General features: G+C 32.1%; 1 protein-coding gene across 1 annotated transcript; it reads right to left on the reverse strand.

The window, feature by feature from the left end:
* Nucleotides 1-1177: 1177 nt before the first annotated feature.
* Nucleotides 1178-4521, reverse strand: LOC123210206. Its single transcript, XM_044628433.1, has 5 exons — nucleotides 4292-4521; nucleotides 3333-3449; nucleotides 1876-1946; nucleotides 1689-1775; nucleotides 1178-1614 (listed from the first exon to the last, which is right to left on the reverse strand). The coding sequence occupies exons 2-5, from the start codon at nucleotides 3418-3420 to the stop codon at nucleotides 1357-1359; spliced, it is 504 nt and encodes a 167-aa protein (XP_044484368.1). The 5' UTR covers nucleotides 3421-3449; nucleotides 4292-4521; the 3' UTR covers nucleotides 1178-1356.
* Nucleotides 4522-21100: the final 16579 nt, after the last annotated feature.

A 21100-nucleotide genomic window follows, 5' to 3' on the forward strand; every position in this document is an offset into this window, starting at 1 on the left:
CTAGATATATAAGACGAGTAAAAATTTAAAAGCACAATTTAAACACGTTTTTTTTGTGTTTTAGAAGAAGTAAAAAACTCTAGAAAAACTTATTTTTAAAATCAAACATAATAATATAAATATAAACTTAAAATTTTTATTTTTATAATTCTTGTATTTATAATTCATTTACTGTGAGTTGAATTTTTAGATGTGACATTCAACGATGAAAATAAAGAATTGAATTTCAATTGAAATACATACTTGATAAAAGTTTATATAAATTAAAAAATTTTAATCTGTTTTTTTATATTAATATCTCTTTGTATTTTTACGACTTTATTTAAAATAGTATACTTTGACATTTAAGTGATAAGTTTCTATTAATTTTTTTAATCATTTTTTATCCGTAAACAATGCTTTTACCTCTCTTCTTTTGCATAGGCAATAAGAACCCTCGTCGTTTTTGGATGTTTTTCGCCTTTAACAACTACAAATTTTTTATGGTAAAATTTTAGAACAGAAGACATAAACCTTCTATCCCATAAAACAATCATTATGGTGACATTTGTCTTAGTTATTCAAGTGATCGCAACCATCAATCTATACCAATGATTTTAAAATCCATATGCTTTTCTTTTTCACAATTCAATGGCAATTTACAGAAGAAAATTGAGATAATTGTGTCGTTTAATAACTTTGCATAACGTTACAGTTTAATAACTTTGCATAACGTTACAAAGAGAGTCATTTCTAGTTTATCCTAGTCTAAACTAAAGGGGCGTTTGGTTTCTAATTTTTAAGATTACCTTGATAATCTATCTTTTATTCCTTTGTTTGGTTTGTCAGTAATAAAAGAGTACAGTAATCTTCTATTACCAATGCTGATGTGACAGATAATATAGGTAATAATCTGATTATCACCTTCACCTTAGGTATTTAAAAATTACCAAGGTAATCTTGATTTTATTATAATTATATTATTATTTATTAATTTTTTGAGACAAAAATAAATTTATTTTTAATTAATATGATAAATAATTTTAAAATATTTAAAAATAATTATATTCAAGGCATTTAAGTAAAATAATTTATTAGTAATCTTGTATTACCTTTAACCAAATACAATAATTATTTATACCTAACAAATTTTATCAAACATAGTAATAATTTATACTCAGTAATATTCTAAGTAATCTATCTTCAAGATAATCTTTCTATTTTAGTAATAAAATATTACTCAAACCAAACGCCCCTTAAAGGTTAAGGAGATACTTAGTATTTTATGAAAACTTAATCAGTCGTTACAGTAACTATCTTAATTTTCCTCCAAGAAGCCAAGTTCCCTACCGTTGATTCCCAATGAGTTTGATGTGCTCAATGGCGCTTCTTATTACCACCTTTCTTCTTACCATGGTGATTCTTTCCCTTTCCTTTCTTTTTCCCTTTGCCACGCACAGGTGTATTGAGATCATTGTTTCTAGATGGGGTTCCACGTAACAGATGCTTCACATCAAGTATACCATTTTTAAAATGACCTTCAGTTGACTTAAGCACCCTATCCTCAGTTCTGCGCTTCTCCATTGGTTTTCTCGGGCCAGCAAACTTCCCTCCAAATCGTCCAAGAATTGCCCTCTAAAAACCACGGTTGTCAGTACAATGCATCAAATGTTACAACAAACCATTAGAAGGGTGAAGAAATCAATCACCTCTTCTTGCAGCTTCTGTTCTCTTTCCTTTTGTCTCTTCATGGGTACTCGAGCTACGCTTAATGGAAGTCTCTGCTTCTTCGGAGGCTATGTGAAGAGCAAGCAAGAATGAAATATTTAATAAGAAATTAACTTGCATCATAGTGTATAGGGCTTTAAAGAACATTATTTTATTTTATTTTTTTACCTTTCCACCTAAAGATACAACCCTTTTGTTCTCTAGTTCTTTCCTCTCCTTCCATGTCACGTGGGAGGAACCTTAGACAGCAAAATGTCAAAGTTAACAAAACAACTACCAACTTACATTAATGCATTGTCTCCATGATGGGATAACCCAAAACAAAATAAAAGAACAAACACAACCATGGGATGAAATTGATTACAGTATCTCATAGCAAACACAAACAAAACAGTCAAGAGTTCTCATTGTCAAAAGCCACAGCAATTCTTCACATCCAGAAAATCAAACCATGACTGTCAGAGTGCAAGATCCAAAGACTAATTCTACAGCTTAATTATTTGTGCTCACTAATTGATTTACTCAGCCCGCCACCCACCAAAAGAGTTCCCCTCTCTCCTTTTTATAGTTCTTTCATCTACCAGTTGAGATCGGCATCACTTTTTAAGATCTATCCCATCCTTCCAGCTCGCCAACCACTTCTTGATTCATAGTTCCTCTTCCTGGCTAGGGAGCTAGCCAGGACTCAAATGATCACTTCAACTTATGCTCAACTTTAAAAAACCTTCCATTTTGAAGATTAAATCTTCGAAGGGAAGTACAGGATGGCTATGATCTGCAAAGATAAGAAGACTAAGATTTGTTTTGAATTGCCACAGGGGCTGAACTCCCACGATATCTTCTTCATGTGCAGTTGTGAACCTAATTTACGTGCAAGAGTCCCAATCTCTAAGCCCAATGACCAAAAAAAAAAAAAGAAAAAGAAAAAGAAAACCCAAAAACAAACCAATGATAAAATCTGGAACAGAAGATTCAAGCTGAGGCAAGTGAAGCAGGCAAATGTGCTTCAAGTACTGCTATGTCAGAGAAACAATATCCCATCCTATAAGAGCACAGTTCTTTAGTAAATTCCACTCACTCACATCAAATTTTTCTTTCCACTAAATTTCCATTCATAATGAAACTTAAAGTAAAAGTAGTATCATTAGATCAACCTATTTTCCCCATGCATGTCTTAAAATCTGATAATGCTTCAAAAACAAAATTAGTTCCTTTCAAGCACACTAGGACTAATAATGATACTCCTATAATGTACTTCCCAATAAAACAAACTTCCTTCAAGAAAGCATTGCAAAGGAATTCCAAGAAGAATTCATAATTATCACTCTAATAAAATTCAATTTTGATATTGTACCTTTCTCTCTCCCTAACTCTGAAGCTTTCCTCCCACTAAGTCAATTCAAAACTAAATATTTGAAATACTTAATTGCTTTTAACTCTCATAAAAATTCATTTTTTTACATACTATATTGACCACACACAAAAAAAAAAAAAAAGAGACTCCAATACAAACAGTATCGACTAGAATCAACGAATGCATACAAACAATATTTAATAATCCACACACAAATATCTCCTCAATTATAAAGAAAACAGAGATTAAGGTGAAATCAAAGTAAAATTACCCAAAAATTCTATGTCTTTCATAATTTTCCTGAAGTCCATCTCTTCCTCTTCCGTCTCCATGTCTCTACTGTGCTTCTTCTTATACATTTTTCTTTCTTCTCTGCACTTCACACGTCCTAGTGCAGAACAAAAATTCAAATATTTGTGAACCAAAATTAAATATCAACAGAAAGAAATTGTAGTGAACACAAAACAACAAACCAATAAGAGAAACAAAAAAGCTTAATCAGTTCAGGCCTCATTTGTGGTGTTCAAACTAGTTATAAATAATAATAAAACTATGCATACACACTTTTAGTATATAATTTCGATACACAAATAATGTGTCATCATGTAATCAGATGATTTTGAATTAAAGACAAAGTAACACTCAATCACATAATAAACAATGACATACAATTATGTATCCAAATTGTGTACCAAAAGTGTGTACATATAACATTGCCCTATAAATAAAGCCTTCAGGCTTTGTTCAGATGTTCAGCCTAAAACAGACTTGAAATAATATCACATCCCATGTATATGATGCTGTCTAACAATTCGTCCTAAACTATTTAAAAAAAAAAAGAAAACAATATCTAAGAAACACCTGAAATCACTTTCTGGCAATCATAAAATACTTATTTATAGTCCTAACTCTAATGCATCCCACCGTAAACAATAAAGGAAAATATGAAATATCTCTTCACATAAATAAACCCATGTCTTATTCTTCGCATGACTCAACAAAAAGACAACAAACTTAAAAAATCTGGCCTAAAATCTAACTCAAAAAGTCCTCAATTACACTAATAAAGTAGAGTGAGAACTTTTTATCAAACAGTTACTCAGCTTAAGGTATTGACAGCCTAGTGATTACTTGTATTGAAATTTTCCCTCAATTCTAAGTGAGAAGCATTAACCCATTTTATATATAAACATGCACATGCGATTGGGCAAACAAGAAACAAAACAGTACCTAAAAATAAGAGATCCTTGAAAGATATAGGGCGTGAGCTTAAGAGTAAGAGAGAAAATGGTGTCGAATCGATGGCGGTAGTAGCAGCGGCTGCTAGCGGTGGGGGCACGACGGAAAAGAAGATCTTGTCCTCTAAAACAACAGATTGCAGAGTATTTTGTTGTAGCAATCAGACGATAACTTGATACAGAATTTTGTCGAATTTAAACTTTTATTTCGATTTTATTTATTATAAATTTGGGGAATTGAATCGGATTGAGACTGTTATTGGATCACCCTAACAAAATGGGGCCTATACGGGCTTCGGTAAACATTCTTAGCCCGATTTTAAATAGGCCAAAGGACTACTTCCCACCCAAGTTTAAGTGTTATCCTAAAGACACATCCTTAAGGTTTAAAAAACTCAAAATTCTATTTATCCATTAAAAATTTTAGTTATGATTAAGGGTAAAACTGTCTTTTAATAAAAAAAACTAAAGTTTTATTATATTTGGGGTCTCTCAGCTTGAAAATCTCACAGTTGTCCCACCTAAAATTTAAAAAATCAAAATTTTCTCCCTACGGTTTGCAAATCATGGTCGGACTTGTCGGAGATGGCCATCTCTGGTGGACTTTGCTCTCCCTCTTGACTCAACTCTCTCTATCGATCACTTCTTGGCCACCGGTGTAAGGTATTTCCTTTGACAAAGACGACTGTTGGTAGTCTCAAACAGAGACGACGTGGCGATCTGAGACCATCGATAGTCATCTTCATCTCAGACAAAGACGATCGTCTATATCTGAGGCAAAGACATCCCAACAAAGATGATTTCGACTTCGTTAGAGGAAATAGCCTACGTCAGTGGCTGGGAAGTAATCGACAGGGAGAGTTGAGCCTGGAGGGAGAGCCAATGCCACCAGAGATGGCCATCTCTGATGACTCTGACCATGATTTGCAAACCCTAGGGGGAAAATTTTGATTTTTCAAACTTCAGGTGGGGGTTTAATTGTGAGTTTTCAAGTTACAAGGGAGAATGTAACAAAACTTTAGATTTTTAAAATTTTTTATTAAATAATTATTTTACCTTTAACTATAACTGTGATTTTTAACAGATGTATTGAATTTTGGGTTTTTCAAATCTCATTGGTGTAATTTTGGGATGAAACTTAAACTTGGGGGTGAAATAGTCCTTTGGCCATTAAATATTCAAATCTTGTCCAGTAGAGGTATACATAAAATGGTTAAACTATCACGTCGAACCAAATTATTTGAAATTTGTGATTTGGGATTGAGTTGCAAATTATAAATCATTTTGCAATATATATGTATATATAATTGTTTTTTTTTTTTCAAATAAAATATATTTTATATGTTTGATATAAATTATACGCATATAGATTTATTCCCATCCAAAGATTACTATTTTTTTAAGTTTTTATTTTTTATGTTTGAAAAACTCAAATATCCACCTTTTGTTAAAATTTATTATTAGGATTAAAAGTAAAATATTATTTAATTAAAAATATTAAAAAAAATTATCATATTTTTCCCTTAATTTAAAACATATTAATTCAAACTGAACATAAAATATATTAACAATATATTAATTCAAATTGAATGTGATAACAAAATATGATATAAGATACTTGATATCCAAGTAAGAAGAGACAAATTCCCCCCACTCAAGTTTTGAAAAGTGACAAATTGCTCATAAAGTTTTGAAACTATCACAAAAGATGATGAAGTTCATCATCTTCGGCCACGTTATCTCTTCCTCTCAGCTTTTCTATCCCTCCATCATTGACTGTCTAGACAAAGATAAAGATAAAATTATTTTTGTCTCAAATGAAAGCAACGAATCGTTTTCGTCGAAGATGATGAATCGTTTTTGTTGAAGATGACGAATCGTCTTCTTTTAAAGGACGAAGAGAGACCAATAAGTTCATTGAAGAGAGGGAGAGAAATCAAGGATAAAGACGACTGGAGATGACAAACCTTACTATCTCTAGTGATAGTTTCAAAACCTATAAGAGAATTTGTTATTTTTTAAATTATAAGTGAGAGAAAATTGTTAGATCTTTAATCTAAGAGAAGGAAAAAATCTTTAACTCTAATAATGAATTTTAACATAATAATAAATATTCAAAATTTTCAAGGATAAAAGGGAGTAACTTTAAGGAAAAAATAATCTTTTAAGTAAGAATAAATGCTTTGACCTAAATTATATTGAATTAAAGATATAAATGTTCCACAACAGTATATTTTCCAATTCATTTCCATGCAAGAAGTCTACGCATAGAAACGTACAAATTATATTTAAACATAATAATGCAAAATATTTTTAAAAAAAAATTAATAAGATTGTATAGAAAAAATATAAATACTTAAACATAACAATACAAAATATAAAATGAGCACTAAATATAGAAAAAATAAGATGTATAAACTATAATGAAAACATAATAACAATTTTATATCTTAATCTTTTAAATTACGTTCACTGCTAAATATATATATATATATATATATATATATATATATATATATATATATATATATATTAAAAAAATAGAAATTTTGATTAAATAGTTAAAAATTAAAAAAAAAATATCTAATTATATTGTGATATATAATTATTTATACATAAAATTATACATATAATTTTATTAAAAAATTATCAATAGACGCATTAAGAGTTTTTCATTGTCATCTACATCTAATTTGAATACACAAACTCTCAATTCTGTTTGATTTGATTTAAAATACACAATAATTTGGCTTAGTTTAAGATTTTATCTTTTTTTTTTTCAGTTTGATTTAATTGACCCAAACCAGATCATATACACCAATGTTTACACTTGAATTCAATTCAATCCTATTTTAACATTAATTGAACAAACTACCAGCGTCCACACACATTAATATGAATCAATCTTTTACAAATTAAAGGGAAAAAAAAAAAAAAAGGAAAAAGCAATACTTCTTAAAGAAACTGTACATGTAATGTCAACTACCAAAATCAGATAGAGCAAAGTTGGTTCATTACAGTGAACCAGATAAGCTCAGAAAAATGTAAATGAAGAATTATTGTTTTTCTATTTCTTGTATATTCAATCTTTACATGCAATGACTTATATACTGTAAACACTATTCTGTCTTTGGTAACATAAGATTTGTATAAAAAAGAGTTGTGCTTTGAATGGAAGAAAATAATCTGCTCATCAATGTAAACATGATTTCTAGGGATGTGATTTCTAATAATCTAGGATATAATTTTCAGGGATAATGCATGATTTCCAAGGATATGATATGATATAGTTTCCAATACTCCCCTCAATCTTGTGGTTTGTAGATGTCATAAACTCCAAGCTTGTGTAAAAGGTAAAAATGTTATCTTGATCCCAAGGGTTTGGTGAATATGTCAGCTAATTGTTCTATGGTTCGAATATGGTAAGGTTTTATTAATCCTTCTTGTATCTTGTCTCTTACAAAGTGACAAACGATCTCTATATACTTAGTTCTTTCATGAAAGACTGGATTAGTAGAGATATCCTTTGTCGCCTTATTGTCATAGTAAAGTTCAACTAGTTTTGAGATTGTCACGCCCAGATCCTCTAATAGAACACGAATCCATATTATTTCACAAGTAGTTTTTACCATTGCCTGGTATTCTGCTTCAGCTAAAGAGAAAGAGATAGTGGATTGTTTCTTCGTTTTCCATGAGATAAGTGAATCCTCGAGTTTTACATAAAAGCTTGTCAATGATTTCCTTATCATGGGACATGTACCACAGTCTGAGTCACAATAAGCCGTTACTTTCAGGTTTTTATCTTGAGGGAATAATAACCCTAGACCTGGACATCCTTTTAGGTATTTAATCACCTTTAAGGCTACATCCATGTGAGACTACTTTGGTGTATGCATAAATTAACTAAGGATCTAAATCGTGTAACTAATGTCTAGTTTGGTCATTGTGAGATAGATCAATCATCCCATTAGTCATTGATATTTGAGACGATCTTGTAGTGATGTGTCTTTTACTGTTTCACTATTATGATCATACTCTTGACTGGTGAGTTTGACCTTTTGTTCTACTAGGATTATAATTGGTTTGTAGGCAGATAATCCAGTGTCTGTTATTAACTCCAAGGCATACTTTGTAACATCCCTCCCTAGAAGTACTATCCATCGAAGGAGAAATGTTACGAATTAATATTCGTAGCATCTATTTTTTCTTTTTTTTTTAAATACTTTAAAATAAATGCATCATTAAAAGTGTTTAGAAAGTATTCCAAGAAAACTGAAAATCTGGAAGCGAACAAAAGATGTATATACTTATATGAAAACTCATCTGAAAGCATCTGAAAACAAGGAGTAATCATATGCAACTGTATCATAATCTCAAAAAGTCAAAAGTCGATAAAAACATGCCACTGTATGCATGTAATATAACCAGAGATAACCTGCTCCAGCCGGATCTACCTACGCTGACCTGACCCTGCCTCGCAGCTACCTCAATCACCTGTACTTGCAATCAGGAAAGAAAAGGGAGTGAGTGATAAGAACACTCAGTAAAGGGAAAAATTAAGTAAACTATCTTTTTTTCCTGTTCTAACTCACTTTTGGGACTCAACCTCACATCCTAACCTCTATAAGAGATTGAGGGGATAATTTAGTTCACTATTTACTATTTGGGTCATACTTTGTCCCATCTGGTGTCTATTTAATACTTTCTGGAAGCTAACTATAGGGATTTGGCACTTTTCTAAGCTCAAGCTCTTTTTCTTTCACTACACTATTTCTGAATCTGAATTGAGCTCTACTGTGAGCATGTTTACTGCGAGCGGACCCTACTAGGGGTCTATGTCCTACTACGGACGTGCCCTACTACGGGCGGTGTAGTGTAAAGTGCCCCTTCATAGTTTATAGCATGCATGCGGGTCTTATATCTTACTTATTTTACTTCCATTTAAATTTATTCATAAAACACCAGACATTACTCTTGGGACGACCCCTAAATCTTGAGCCCCAAATTCTTTTTCTTGTTTTTCTTTCTTTTGCTTTTCTTCTTTTCTTTCCTTTCCTTTCCTTTCCCTTCCTTTCTTTCCTTCTTCCTTTTCTTTCTTTCTTTCCTTCTTTCTTTCTTGCCCAGAATTATGAAACACTGTTCACAGAACAGTCATTTAACAGGGCAACCTTCTTTTTCATACAATTTAACATTCCAAACGGTTCCTAATTCATACAAGCTATATATCGTTGAAAAGAGGATTCAAAGATCTTTCCAACGAGCTATAATAATACTCATAATTCAATAGATAAGGCAGTCAAAACGTGAGCTAAACTCAGTGATAAAATTACGACATACTGTTCACAGAACAGACATTTAGCAGGGCAGCATTCTTTTCATACGATTTAACAGCCCAAACGGTTTCTAATTCATACAAACTTTATATCGTTGAAAAGAGGATTCAAAGATCTTTCCAACAAGCTATAATAGCACTCATAATTCATTCAATCAGGCAGTCAAAACAGCAGATAAAGTTAGTGGCAAAAACTGCCTCCCCTGTTTATTTGATAAAGCAGTCCTTTCGGTTTATACAATCTTTAACAGTCCAAATGATCTCTAATTCATACAAGCTATATATCATTGGAAAGATCATTCAAAGAGCTTTCCAAAAAGATATAATAGCACTCATAATTCATCAAATAAGGCAGCCAAAACATGGGACGAACTCAGTGGCAAAAACTGTAAATATTATGCAACTTTCTGCCATGAACAAAATCACATACATAGACATCCCAAATAGCAAAACAATATTCCTCAACATCAAAATCAACATTTATAACATAGATCTAAGGAACCAAAAGTCTAAAACATGTGACATATCAAGGATGATATCCCTTATCTTGTTTCAAGTCAAATCTTTGTAAATTGGCTTCCTTCTCCTTGTTTTGTTTCCTTTATCACCAAGATCACTTTAAATCAATACCAAAACACACTAACACATTCACATAACATGTATATAAACATAGATGAAAGGAGAAGGAAGGAGATCTTTGGTTACCAAAGTTTCCAAGTGCTTCCTTTTCTTTTCTTTTCTTTCTTTTCTTCCAAACTCCTTCCAATCCTTCCTTATTTTCTTCAAGAAAACAAATAAAAGTATGAAGAATGGTGGCTGCTGGAGGCTGCTGGAATATGGACGAAAATGATGAAAAGTCTTGGTTTTGCCTTTTGTTTTTCCCCTTGATCTTATCTCCTTCTATTTTTTTTTCCCCTTTTTGACTTTTTGCATTTATATATATATATATATATATATATATATATATATAAAAACACACCCATACATATATATATTTAAAATGAGAAAAATCTCAAAACAGGGTAAAAAGACATAATTGCCCCTGAAATATACCTGAGGGTATTACATACTTCCTTTGGCTGAGGACAATTCCATCTATAGATCGAGTAATTTTAATTCTCAGTTATAAGGATATCATCCACATAAACCACGAGGCATATGAATGAATTTCCTTGTCTTCTTATGAATAAGGCATAATTATGTCTTAACTGTTTGAAACCTAGCTTGATCAATGCTTCTGTAATTTTGGTGTTCCATTGTTGGGATGTTGTTTCAAGCCATATAAGGACTTTCGCAGTCGATATACAAGATTCTCCCCTTGTTTGTGAACTCTTGGTAGGACTTTCATATATATTTCTTCATCTAAGTCCCCATGAAGAAAGGAATTGTGAACGTTCATCTAATGAAGAGACCAGTCATAAGAGGCTGCAATAGTAAGTAGTGTGCGAATTGTAACATATTTGCTGATAGGTGAAAAAGCCTCTTAGTAATCAAGTCCTTCCTGCTGAGTGAACCCTTTTGCAACCAATTGAGCTTTATAATGTTCAATGGAACCATCAGCCCAATTTTTTATCTTGAAGACTCATTTGCAACCTATGGGTTTCCTATGAGATGGTCGCGGTACTAAATCCTAGGTTTTGTTGAGGTACAAAGCTTCTAGTTCTTTTGTCATCGTCTGATACCAATGAGGTAATTGAACTACTTCTAAGTATGAGTTAGGTTCATAATGTTTAGAGATATGACTAATGCAGGCTCTGTGCCTTTGTGTAGAATCAGATCCTATTAATATACTGCCAGTGTTGCAAGACAATGGGATTACATCATACTCTTGTTTAAGGAATTTAGTATGTGTCATCGGTGGTGAACTGGTGAATGTCATGTACTTAATCTCATCAGCAAAAGGAAAGATATCTTCATGAAACATGATGTCTCTACTGATGAAGAATTTATCTGCAGCCATATCATATAGACGATATCCTTTTTGTAATGAAAGATATCCTATGAATACACAATGAGTTGTTTAGGTGTCAAATTTGTCTATTTGCTGAAGTTTGGTGGAGTAGCAGAGACACCCAAATACTCTTAAGTTCTTGATGTCTAGTTTCTTACCAAAGAGAAGTTCATAAGGTGTTTTACCACCCAAAACCTTGGTTGGTATTCTGTTGATCAGATAGGTTGTCGTGACCATACAATCTCCCCAAAATTTAGGTGGAATTTTGGATTGGTGTTTGAGGGCGCAAGCTACTTCTAATAAATGTCTATGTTTTCATTCCACAATCTCATTCTATTATGGTGTGTAAAGGCAGCAACTTTCATATAAAATTCCTTGAGAGTCAAGGTAGGTAGTGGTGATGTGGTTAAAAAAATCTTTTGCATTGTCTGTTCGGATTTGTTAGATTTTGGTATGGAATTGAGTTTGGACTATGGATACAAATTTCAAAAAAAAAAGTGTGTTTGGGCTTTTGAGTTCATGAGGTACAACATTGTGGCACATAAAAAGTCATCTACTATGGTAAGAAAATATTTAGATCCATTATAATTAGGTGTACTATAAGGTCCCCAAATGTCTAAATATATCAATTGGAATGGTTTTGTGGTTGTAGAAGTACTTGTGGAAAGGTAATGCGAGTTTGCTTAGCAAGGGGACAAATGAGACACTTGGATGTGGGATAGTACTCGAATGCCCTAATCTTTGATGGGAAATGAATGACACTTTATTAATTTGATTTGTATTACAATAGGGAGGAGTAATACAATTTTTATTTAATAAAGGAAATGTATTGGGGTTCAATATCCAGTAGTATAGCCCATGTTGTTCTTTACCTAAGCCAATCAGATTACCAATCGAATGGTCCTGAAATACACATATAGTAGGTAAAAAAGTTACTACACATTTGTTGTCTGTGCATAGTTTAGATACTGAGATGAGATTGAAACAGAATGTGGGTATACAAAGGACATTTTTTAGTTTAAGCTTATCTAATTGGACATCTCCTATTTGTGTGGCTTAAGTTGTGGTCCCATTAGGTAATTTAATAGGTGTTGGAGGAGACAGATATTTTGTATTGGTACAGAATTCTGGGGAACCTATTTTATGGTCACTAGCCCCTGAATCTATTATCCAAACATCTGGAGAAATAAAAGTATTTAAGCACGAAATTATACCTGCGTAAGAAGTAGGGGTGTCATTGCTTCTTAGTATCTGATTTAGAAGTTGAATTAGTTGATCACATTGTTCAGATAAGAGTCTTATTTTAGGTTCTAGACTGGTTGAAGTAGTTTGATTTACTGTGGGCCCTTTTGCCTTTGTTTTGCTAGATCCAGGATGATCATGCAGCTTCCAACAAGTATCTTTGGTGTGATTACGTCGTTTGCAATAGTCACAATATAATTTTCCCTTTTGCTTGGGGGGTTGATTGTAACTATTAAAACAATTTGGGGCTTGACAAAAATTGTTAACAATCTGGGTTCTAATCTGATTTTATGTTGTGGGTGAATATGAGCCGTTGGATCGCTTGGGTTCATCTTGTCTATTCATCCTGCCATATAAATTAAATCCTTGTTGTAGCCCTAATTCATTCTTATCTTCTCCAGTCACCTGTTTTCTTTGATAAGCGTTAAGAGCATTAGGTCCCTTCTCTTCATCATACCTAATGTTCCTCTAACTCTTATCTTGAACGGCCAGATGATATGCTCTTCGTAGTGATGACGCCTTTGTAAAGGTAAGTATGTGAGTTCTGAAAGCGACGAACCCCTCATTCAGCCCTATCAGGAAACGAGTCAGCCTCTCTCGTTCTTTTACGCGTTGGATCTATCTGAGAATTTTTGGTGGTGTAATGATTGACTCTTCGATAGCGTCGAGCTCATTCCATGCAACGGAAAGTTTATTGAAATAGTTCATGACACTTTGATTTTCTTGTTAGATCTCGATAAGAGTTTGTTAAATGCTATAGATCTTAACAAGATCTAAAGTTCCATACATATCTTTGATGAATCCTCATTATTCGTCGACATCTTCTATAGGTGGTAGACTGCTACGATTTCCTCAGTCAAACAGTTACTAATCCAGGCTTGAACAAGGGTTTACATCATAACCAAAATTGGGCAAGGTCGGGTTCAGACGACATAGGTATAGTATTGTCAACGAACCCAATTTTGTCCTTTACAATGAGTGCCCTTCTAAAATCTCTAGCCCATTGTGCATAATTCTCAACTCCACTTAAAATTTGTTATATTAGAATGAGTTATGGTCCATCTGATGGCGAAACATAAATCTTTAGGCTCTGGTTTATTTTTGTTTGTAGGAATCAAGTGAAAAGCTAGCATTTGTTGTGAACCTTGGTTTACCATTGATGTTTCAGCGGTGGATTCCAGTGATATACGATTGACGGGTGTTGTTTTGATTAGCTCCATCTAATTTGGATTTTCTTTTGTGTAGGTTAATGGGACGGGTTGCCTTGTTTGGAACTGAATAAAGATTAAAATAAAATAGAGCAATTCAGAACCTTGCTCTGATACCATGCCAAAATCAAAGAGAGCAAAGTTGGCTCATTACAGTGAACCAGAGAAGCTCGAAAAAATGTAAATAAAGAAGTATTGTACTTTACCAAAAACCCTTAATCCAATCGAAAGTCCTCACCACAACTATTGGATGATTCTCCATGCTAAAACTCTCTCCTTCTCTATAAGGTTTTCTGGTGAGATCAATATAAAACCAAGTAAATACCATCAGCCTTCAAAATACATCCTTAAATAGGTTTTCACTAAAAACATCATGTATGGTCGTGTGCTTTAAGAACGTATTAGTGTACATCTATTAAGTTCATAAACATGGTAATATTCATAGATTTATCCATGTGATAAGCTGATGTACGCGCATGCACTAACCATGCATGATTATACATCAAGCCAAAATTCAAAATCAAATTTTATCCTTAATCATTCTCAATACAGAATCAAATACAAGTAAGTGAAAATGACCAAAATACCCCTGACGTGTACCCAAGGGTGTTACATTGTTAATACAAATGAACTTTCAAGATGATGTTTTGATTTTCTTTCCACCCATTTAGATGATTTATCTATTAATTGTACTGAGGGAATGTTAATAATTCTTTTTAACGTCTCCCTTACATTGTATATTCTAAGAGAAAAGTGAATCTATGTCTTGGTCTTAATCTCGTGTTACAATCAAATTTTCTTGGTTAATAAACTACAATAGTTGTAAGTACTATGACATTACACCAATCTACATACTATGTCACCCTTTGTCGTTTCTATCTTTCTATATCGATCCTTATTACACATACATATACAAGAAACAATATTTATATTTGTAAGATGAATTTGTCAATAAAATTCAACAAAGTAAAGTTTTAATGATAATCCTATACCTATATGGTAATTGTTTATACCTACACCTATGTTGTCATTGTTTTTGGGGCAAAAGACTATTTTCCAACCAAGTTTTATTTCAAATTCAAAATCACACCCACAACAATTAAAAAATCCAAACTTACATCTATGACCCAACTTATGTTAATTTTTTCTATTAGAAGTAAGGGTAAAATGGTTTTTTTACTATTAATATTAAAAAGATATAAAATTCATTATCTTTTTCCCTTAAGGTTTAAAAACTAACAATTTCACCTTTATCTAAAGTTTGTAAACGTTGAAAAGTAACATTTTCACCTCAAACCTAGGGTTTTTATATTTTTTAAACTACAGTCGCCTCTCATAACTTTCAAAAATGACAGTTTCACTCCCATTCTTCAACTTTAGAATTCGACATCCTCTTTAGCTCTTTCTTCTCTTGACTCAATGGGCAAAGGTGATACGACAAAGAGACAGAGATTTTTTCGTTGCATGCTGCGATGAAGAGACAAAGATCTCTTTGTCATACAATGGTATGACAAAGAGACTCTCTTTATCACACAGTGTGATAAAGAGATTTTTGCCTTTTCGTTGCATGGTGATGCAATAAAAAGATCTCTATGTAATATCCCTCCCTAGAATTATTGCCCTCTGAAGGAGAAATATTACACATTAGTATTCGAAGCATTTTTTTTTGAAAAAACTACTTTAAACTAAACTCATTTCTAAAAGTGTTTAGAAATTATTCTAAGAAAATTGAAAATCTGGAAACGAATAAAAGATGTATATATCCCATATGAAAACTCATCTAAAAGCATCTAAAGACATTGAATAATCATATACAACTATACAACCATCTCAAGAAGGTCAAAAGTCAATAAAACATGTGACTGTAATCATATAACATAAATCAGAGATAACCTGTTCTAATAGGTCTATCTTTACTGACCTGACTCTATCTCGTAACTATCATAATCACTTGTACTTGTAATTATGAAAGATAAGAACACTCAATAAGGGAAAATAATTAAGTAAACTATCTTATTTCTTATTCTAACTCACTCTTGGGACTCAATCTCACATCATAACCTCTATAAAGAATCGAAGGGATAATCTAGTTCATTCTTTACTATTTGGGTCATACTTTGTCTTATTTGGCCTCTATTTGGTCTCTATTTGATCTCTATTTGATACTTCATGGAAACTGACTATAAGGATTTGATATTTTTCTAAGCTAGAGCTCTCTTCCTTTCTCTCACTACACTATTTTTGAATTTGAATTGAGCTCTACTACAAGAATGCTCTACTACGAGTAAACTCTACTATGGGTCTATGTCCTACTTCAGACGTGTCCTATTATGAATATGCCCTACTGTGGACGGTGTAATGTATAATGGCCCTTTATAGTTTATAACATGCATGCGTGCGTTATATCTTACTAATCTTGTTTCCATCAAAACAATCTACAACCCATCAAACCCCTACATCTTGAGCTTCAAATTCCTTTTCTTACTTTTCTTTCTTTTCTTCTTCTTTTCTTTTTCTCTCATTTCCTTTCTCTCATTTCTTTCTTTTCTCCTCCTTTTTTTTTCTTTCTTTCTTTCCAAAATTGTAAATCACTGTTCACAAAACTGTTTACTTAATAAAACAGTCTTTTTGTTCATGTAATTTAATAGTTCAAACGATCTCTAATTCATACAAGCTATATATCATTGAAAAGAGGATTCAAATAACATTCCAAAAAGCTATAATAGCAATCATGATTCATTAGATAAGGCAGCCAAAATGTGGGACGAAGTCAGTAGTAAAGCGGTAAATCATCCAACTCTCTACCATGAACAAACTAACACATATAGATACCCCAATTGGCAAAACAACATTTCTCAACTTCAAAATCATCATTTATAACATAGATCCAAAAAACCAAAAGCATAAAACATGAAACATACCAAAGATAATACCTCTTACCTTATTTCAAGTTAATCTGTGCTAAATTAGCTCTCTCATTTTTGTCTTCCTTCTTTAATCACCAAAACCACCTTAAATCAACACCAAAACACACTAACATCTTCATCCAATATATATAAACATAGAAAAAAAAAAAGGGAAAAGAAAGAGATCTTTTGGTTACTAAGGCTCCAAAAGTACTTCTTCTTCTTTTTTTTCTTTACTTTTCTTCCAAAACCCTTAAAATCATCCACTTTCTTTCTAAAAAACAAAGAAAAGGCATGAAGAAGCTTACTTTTTTCTAGAAGAGATAAAGAAGATGATGGAAAAAGTATAAGTTCCTTTTTTTATTTCTTTTTTTTTTCTTTATATATTTATATATATAAATATATATTATATATATATATATATATATTATATATATATATATATATATATATATCTACATATATATCTTTGTTTTTTTTTTTTTGTAATTGTTTTGTATATATATATACATAAACATATATATTTAACTAGAAATGTCTCAAAGTAAGGCTAAAAGATATAAATGCCCCTGAAACGTACTTGAGGGTATTACACTTTGTCTCTTCATCGCACCACCTTTGCCCGTTGGGTTAGGAGAAGAAGGAGGCCAAAAAGGACATCAAAAGGGATGTCAAAAGCTAAAGTTGAAGAATATGGATGAAACTATTATTTTTGAAAGTTTTGGAAGGTCACTGCAATTTGAAAATTATGGAAGCCTAGGTTTAAGGGTGAAAATGTTACTTTTCAAAGTTTTCAAACTTTTGATAAGGTGAAATTATTAGTTTTTTAAAACTTAGAAGGGAAAAGATAATGAATTTTATATCTTTTTAATATTAATAGTAAAAAACAATTTTATCCTTATTTCTAATAGAAAAAATTAACAAAAGTTAGGTCATCGATGAAAGTTTGGGCTTTTTAAGTGTCATGGGTATGATTTTGAATTTGAGCTAAAACTTGGGTAAGAAATAGCCCTTTTCCCTTGTTTTTGTGATTTGAATGTCCTATTTTAACTTTCTAATACTAGAGTTCTATTCTACTAGGTAGAAAGAGTAAAGTTTTTTCTTCAAACATATCATGTTGCATAGTTTGATTTGTTTTATTGGATGGATTTTTATGTTGTAAATGTAATTAATAATAAGGGAGAAGGACTATTTCCCACCTAACTTTTGATGCATTTTCAAAATGTCACTCATGGCAGATGAAAATCTACTTTTCCCACCCATGAGCTATTAAAATGGATGATATCTATTTGCATAAGGATAAAATATCCATTTTACCCTTGTTAGATGAAATGACAAAAATACTCCTCAATTTAATCTCCCAAAATTGATGTGAGGGTTTTACATTCACCCCTCTTAGGTTTTAGAAACTAACATTTTCACCTTACCTAAAGTTTTTAAACTTTAAAAAATAATATTTTCACCCCTAAACCTAGGTTTTCATATTTTTCAAAATACAGTCGCCCCCCATAACTTTCAAAACTAGCATTTCACCCTCATTCTTCAACTTCATCTCTCGACGTCTTCTCCGACGTCGTCACCGCCCCGCCTCCTCCTTCTCCTGGTGTGACGACGGTGGTGCGACGACGGTGGTGCGACGAAGAGATCTTCATCTCCTCGTCACACGGTGCGAAGAAGAGACGGAGATCTTTTCGTCATACGGTGCGACGAAGAGACGACTTGTCATCCAGATCTGGGAGATTGCTCGATGAAGGTGTCTCTTCTTCTCTCTTCGTCGCTCGATGCGACGACGAAGGACGATGAAGCGTCGTCCTTCGTCTGTTCTTCTAAATCTGGACGACGCTTCGTCGTCCAGATCTAGGCTACGAAGGGTCGTCCTTTGTCGTCCAGATCTAGGTGACGAAGGGTCGTCCTTTGTAGTCGGAGATGGGAGATCGGTCAAATGCGTCGACTGTCGGTGGTGGCCGGAAGGAAGCAAACGCCAGGGGTGAAATCTAAACTTTTCAAACTTTGAGGATGGGTTAGTTATTAGTTTTTAAAACCTGGAGGGGGGAAACGGTCAAATTTTAAAGTTTTAAGGTTTTAAATAGCAAATGACGATTTTACCCCTATTCCTAACTGAAAAATTAGACGGTAGTTTGCTCATGGGTGGGAAAGTGGATCTTCATCTACCGCGGGTGGCATTTTGAAAATGCATCAAAAGTTAGGTGGGAAATAGTCCTTCTCCCTAATAATAATGATAATTGAAAATAGGGGAAGAGAATTAAAGGGATAGAAACTAAAGTAAAAGGAAGGAGAATTAAAGAAACAAAAATAGAAATTTGGAAAAGTAATTAGGAGTGATTATGCTTTAAGTGAAGAAGAGAATGTTGTGTGAATTATATCCAAATACAAGAGATGGAAGCGGTTTATATAGCACTTTTACACCACCATTATAGCCTAAAAAATTGACCAACTCCCAATTGCCTTAAATGTGTTCACATAATACATTAATTGATTTTATTTCTAATGAAATGAATTTGTGTCTAATAAATCAACACATTTAATCGCAAGCCTCTCATCATTTATTGCTTTCACATTTGGTGAAAAGTCATCTCATATGTAACACTCTCCCTTGGATTTTCACCACTTACTAATAATTATATTAATTTTGTTAAGAAAAAACCTAGTGAGATAAAAATCAAAGTAGATGAATGCAATTTTTAGTGTTTTGTAAAATGTTATAGGACATGCTTAAATTACCTCTTTAAAAACCTTATTGTGAAAACATAATGGGACAAAACCTAGTGAAAGGAAAAAGAGCATAGACACATTTTGTCCATATGTGATAAACTTCAAAAATTTGCTTCCCTTAATAGATTCCCCCTCTTTGTACTGGGATTAATTTATTGTCTATTGAGTTACTGCATACCAATGTTATACACTAACTTTTCAAATATTGATGTCGGTCATATTTTGATAAACAAATCTGTAAGATTGTTACTAGGTCGTATTTATTTGATATCAATCTTTTAGCTTTGTTGGAGCTTATTAGTGTAAAAGTACTTTGGTGAGATATGTTTGGTTTTATATCCTTTAATAATGTATCCACTTCTAATTTGGGCAATACATGTTGCATTATCTTCATATAATATGAAAAAAGTGTCTATTATAAAAGAAAAACTACATGTATTCCAAATATGATAGATGATAGACTATAACTATATGTATTCTTAACTGGCTTTATAGAGAGCTAAAATCTTTGAATGATTTGAAGATGTTACAACCAAAGTTTATTTTGTGGAGCACTAGGATGTGGTGTGTTATTATAAGTAAAAACATATTTTCTCTGCAAGCGAGCCTTATGAGGATAAACAAATAACTAGTATCTACATATCTAACCAAACTAAAATTTTTAAGGGATTTTGACATAATAGAATAATCTCAAATCTCTAGTCTCATATAGGTAATGAAATATATATTTAATTTCATTCCAGTGACGATGAGTTGGTATAGAGCTAAATCAAGTCAATAAATTTATTGTGAAAGATATATCCGGTCTAGTATATTGGGCCAAATATAATAAGGCTCTAATGACATTAAGATACAATACTTCAATACATTTTTCATCTTCTTCTTCGATGAAATGGGTCATTTTTAGATTGAGAGATTAAACAACAATTAGGGTGCTCAAAGCATAAGTCTTATTCATATTAAAGTATTTTTAATAATTTTTCGATATACTCTAATTGATAGATAAATATTATATTTGAATTGTACTTGATTTGTAGACCAAGACAATATTTTGTTTTCCCTAAATCCTTCATCTCAAATTTTTTTTTTAGATATTTAGTAGTTTTTTAGTGCTCTTCAGAGGTCCCAATTAAATTCATGTCATTAATATAAACTGCTATAATAATAAATTCTGATTATAAACCTTTTGATAAAGACACATAAGTATATGGGTCATTCACAGAACCCTCTTTTTTCAAATATTCACTAAGGTAATTGTATCATATTCTTCCAAATTGTTTTAATCTGTAAATGATCTTTGTAAATTTAATTGAGTACATGCCTCTTGAATTACCTTTTTTGCTTTAGACAATTTAAATCCTTTAGAGAGTTTCATATAAATTTTAGTATCCAAGTTTCCATATAAAATAAGCAATAACTATATCAATTA

The sequence above is a fragment of the Mangifera indica genome, chromosome 3 (assembly GCF_011075055.1).
Source record: "Mangifera indica cultivar Alphonso chromosome 3, CATAS_Mindica_2.1, whole genome shotgun sequence".
Taxonomy (NCBI): Eukaryota; Viridiplantae; Streptophyta; class Magnoliopsida; order Sapindales; family Anacardiaceae; genus Mangifera; species Mangifera indica.

What these genes read in the sequence shown, in the direction of transcription:
- LOC123210206 (XM_044628433.1), bottom strand. Translation starts at nt 3,420, where the DNA reads ATGTATAAGAAGAAGCACAGTAGAGACATGGAGACGGAAGAGGAAGAG. An exon ending in GAAAGACATAGAATTTTTGG is followed by an intron (nt 1,947 to 3,332) that starts GTAATTTTACTT and finishes TTGCTGTCTAAG; the next exon opens with GTTCCTCCCACGTGACATGG. An exon ending in TTGTATCTTTAGGTGGAAAG is followed by an intron (nt 1,776 to 1,875) that starts GTAAAAAAATAA and finishes CTCTTCACATAG; the next exon opens with CCTCCGAAGAAGCAGAGACT.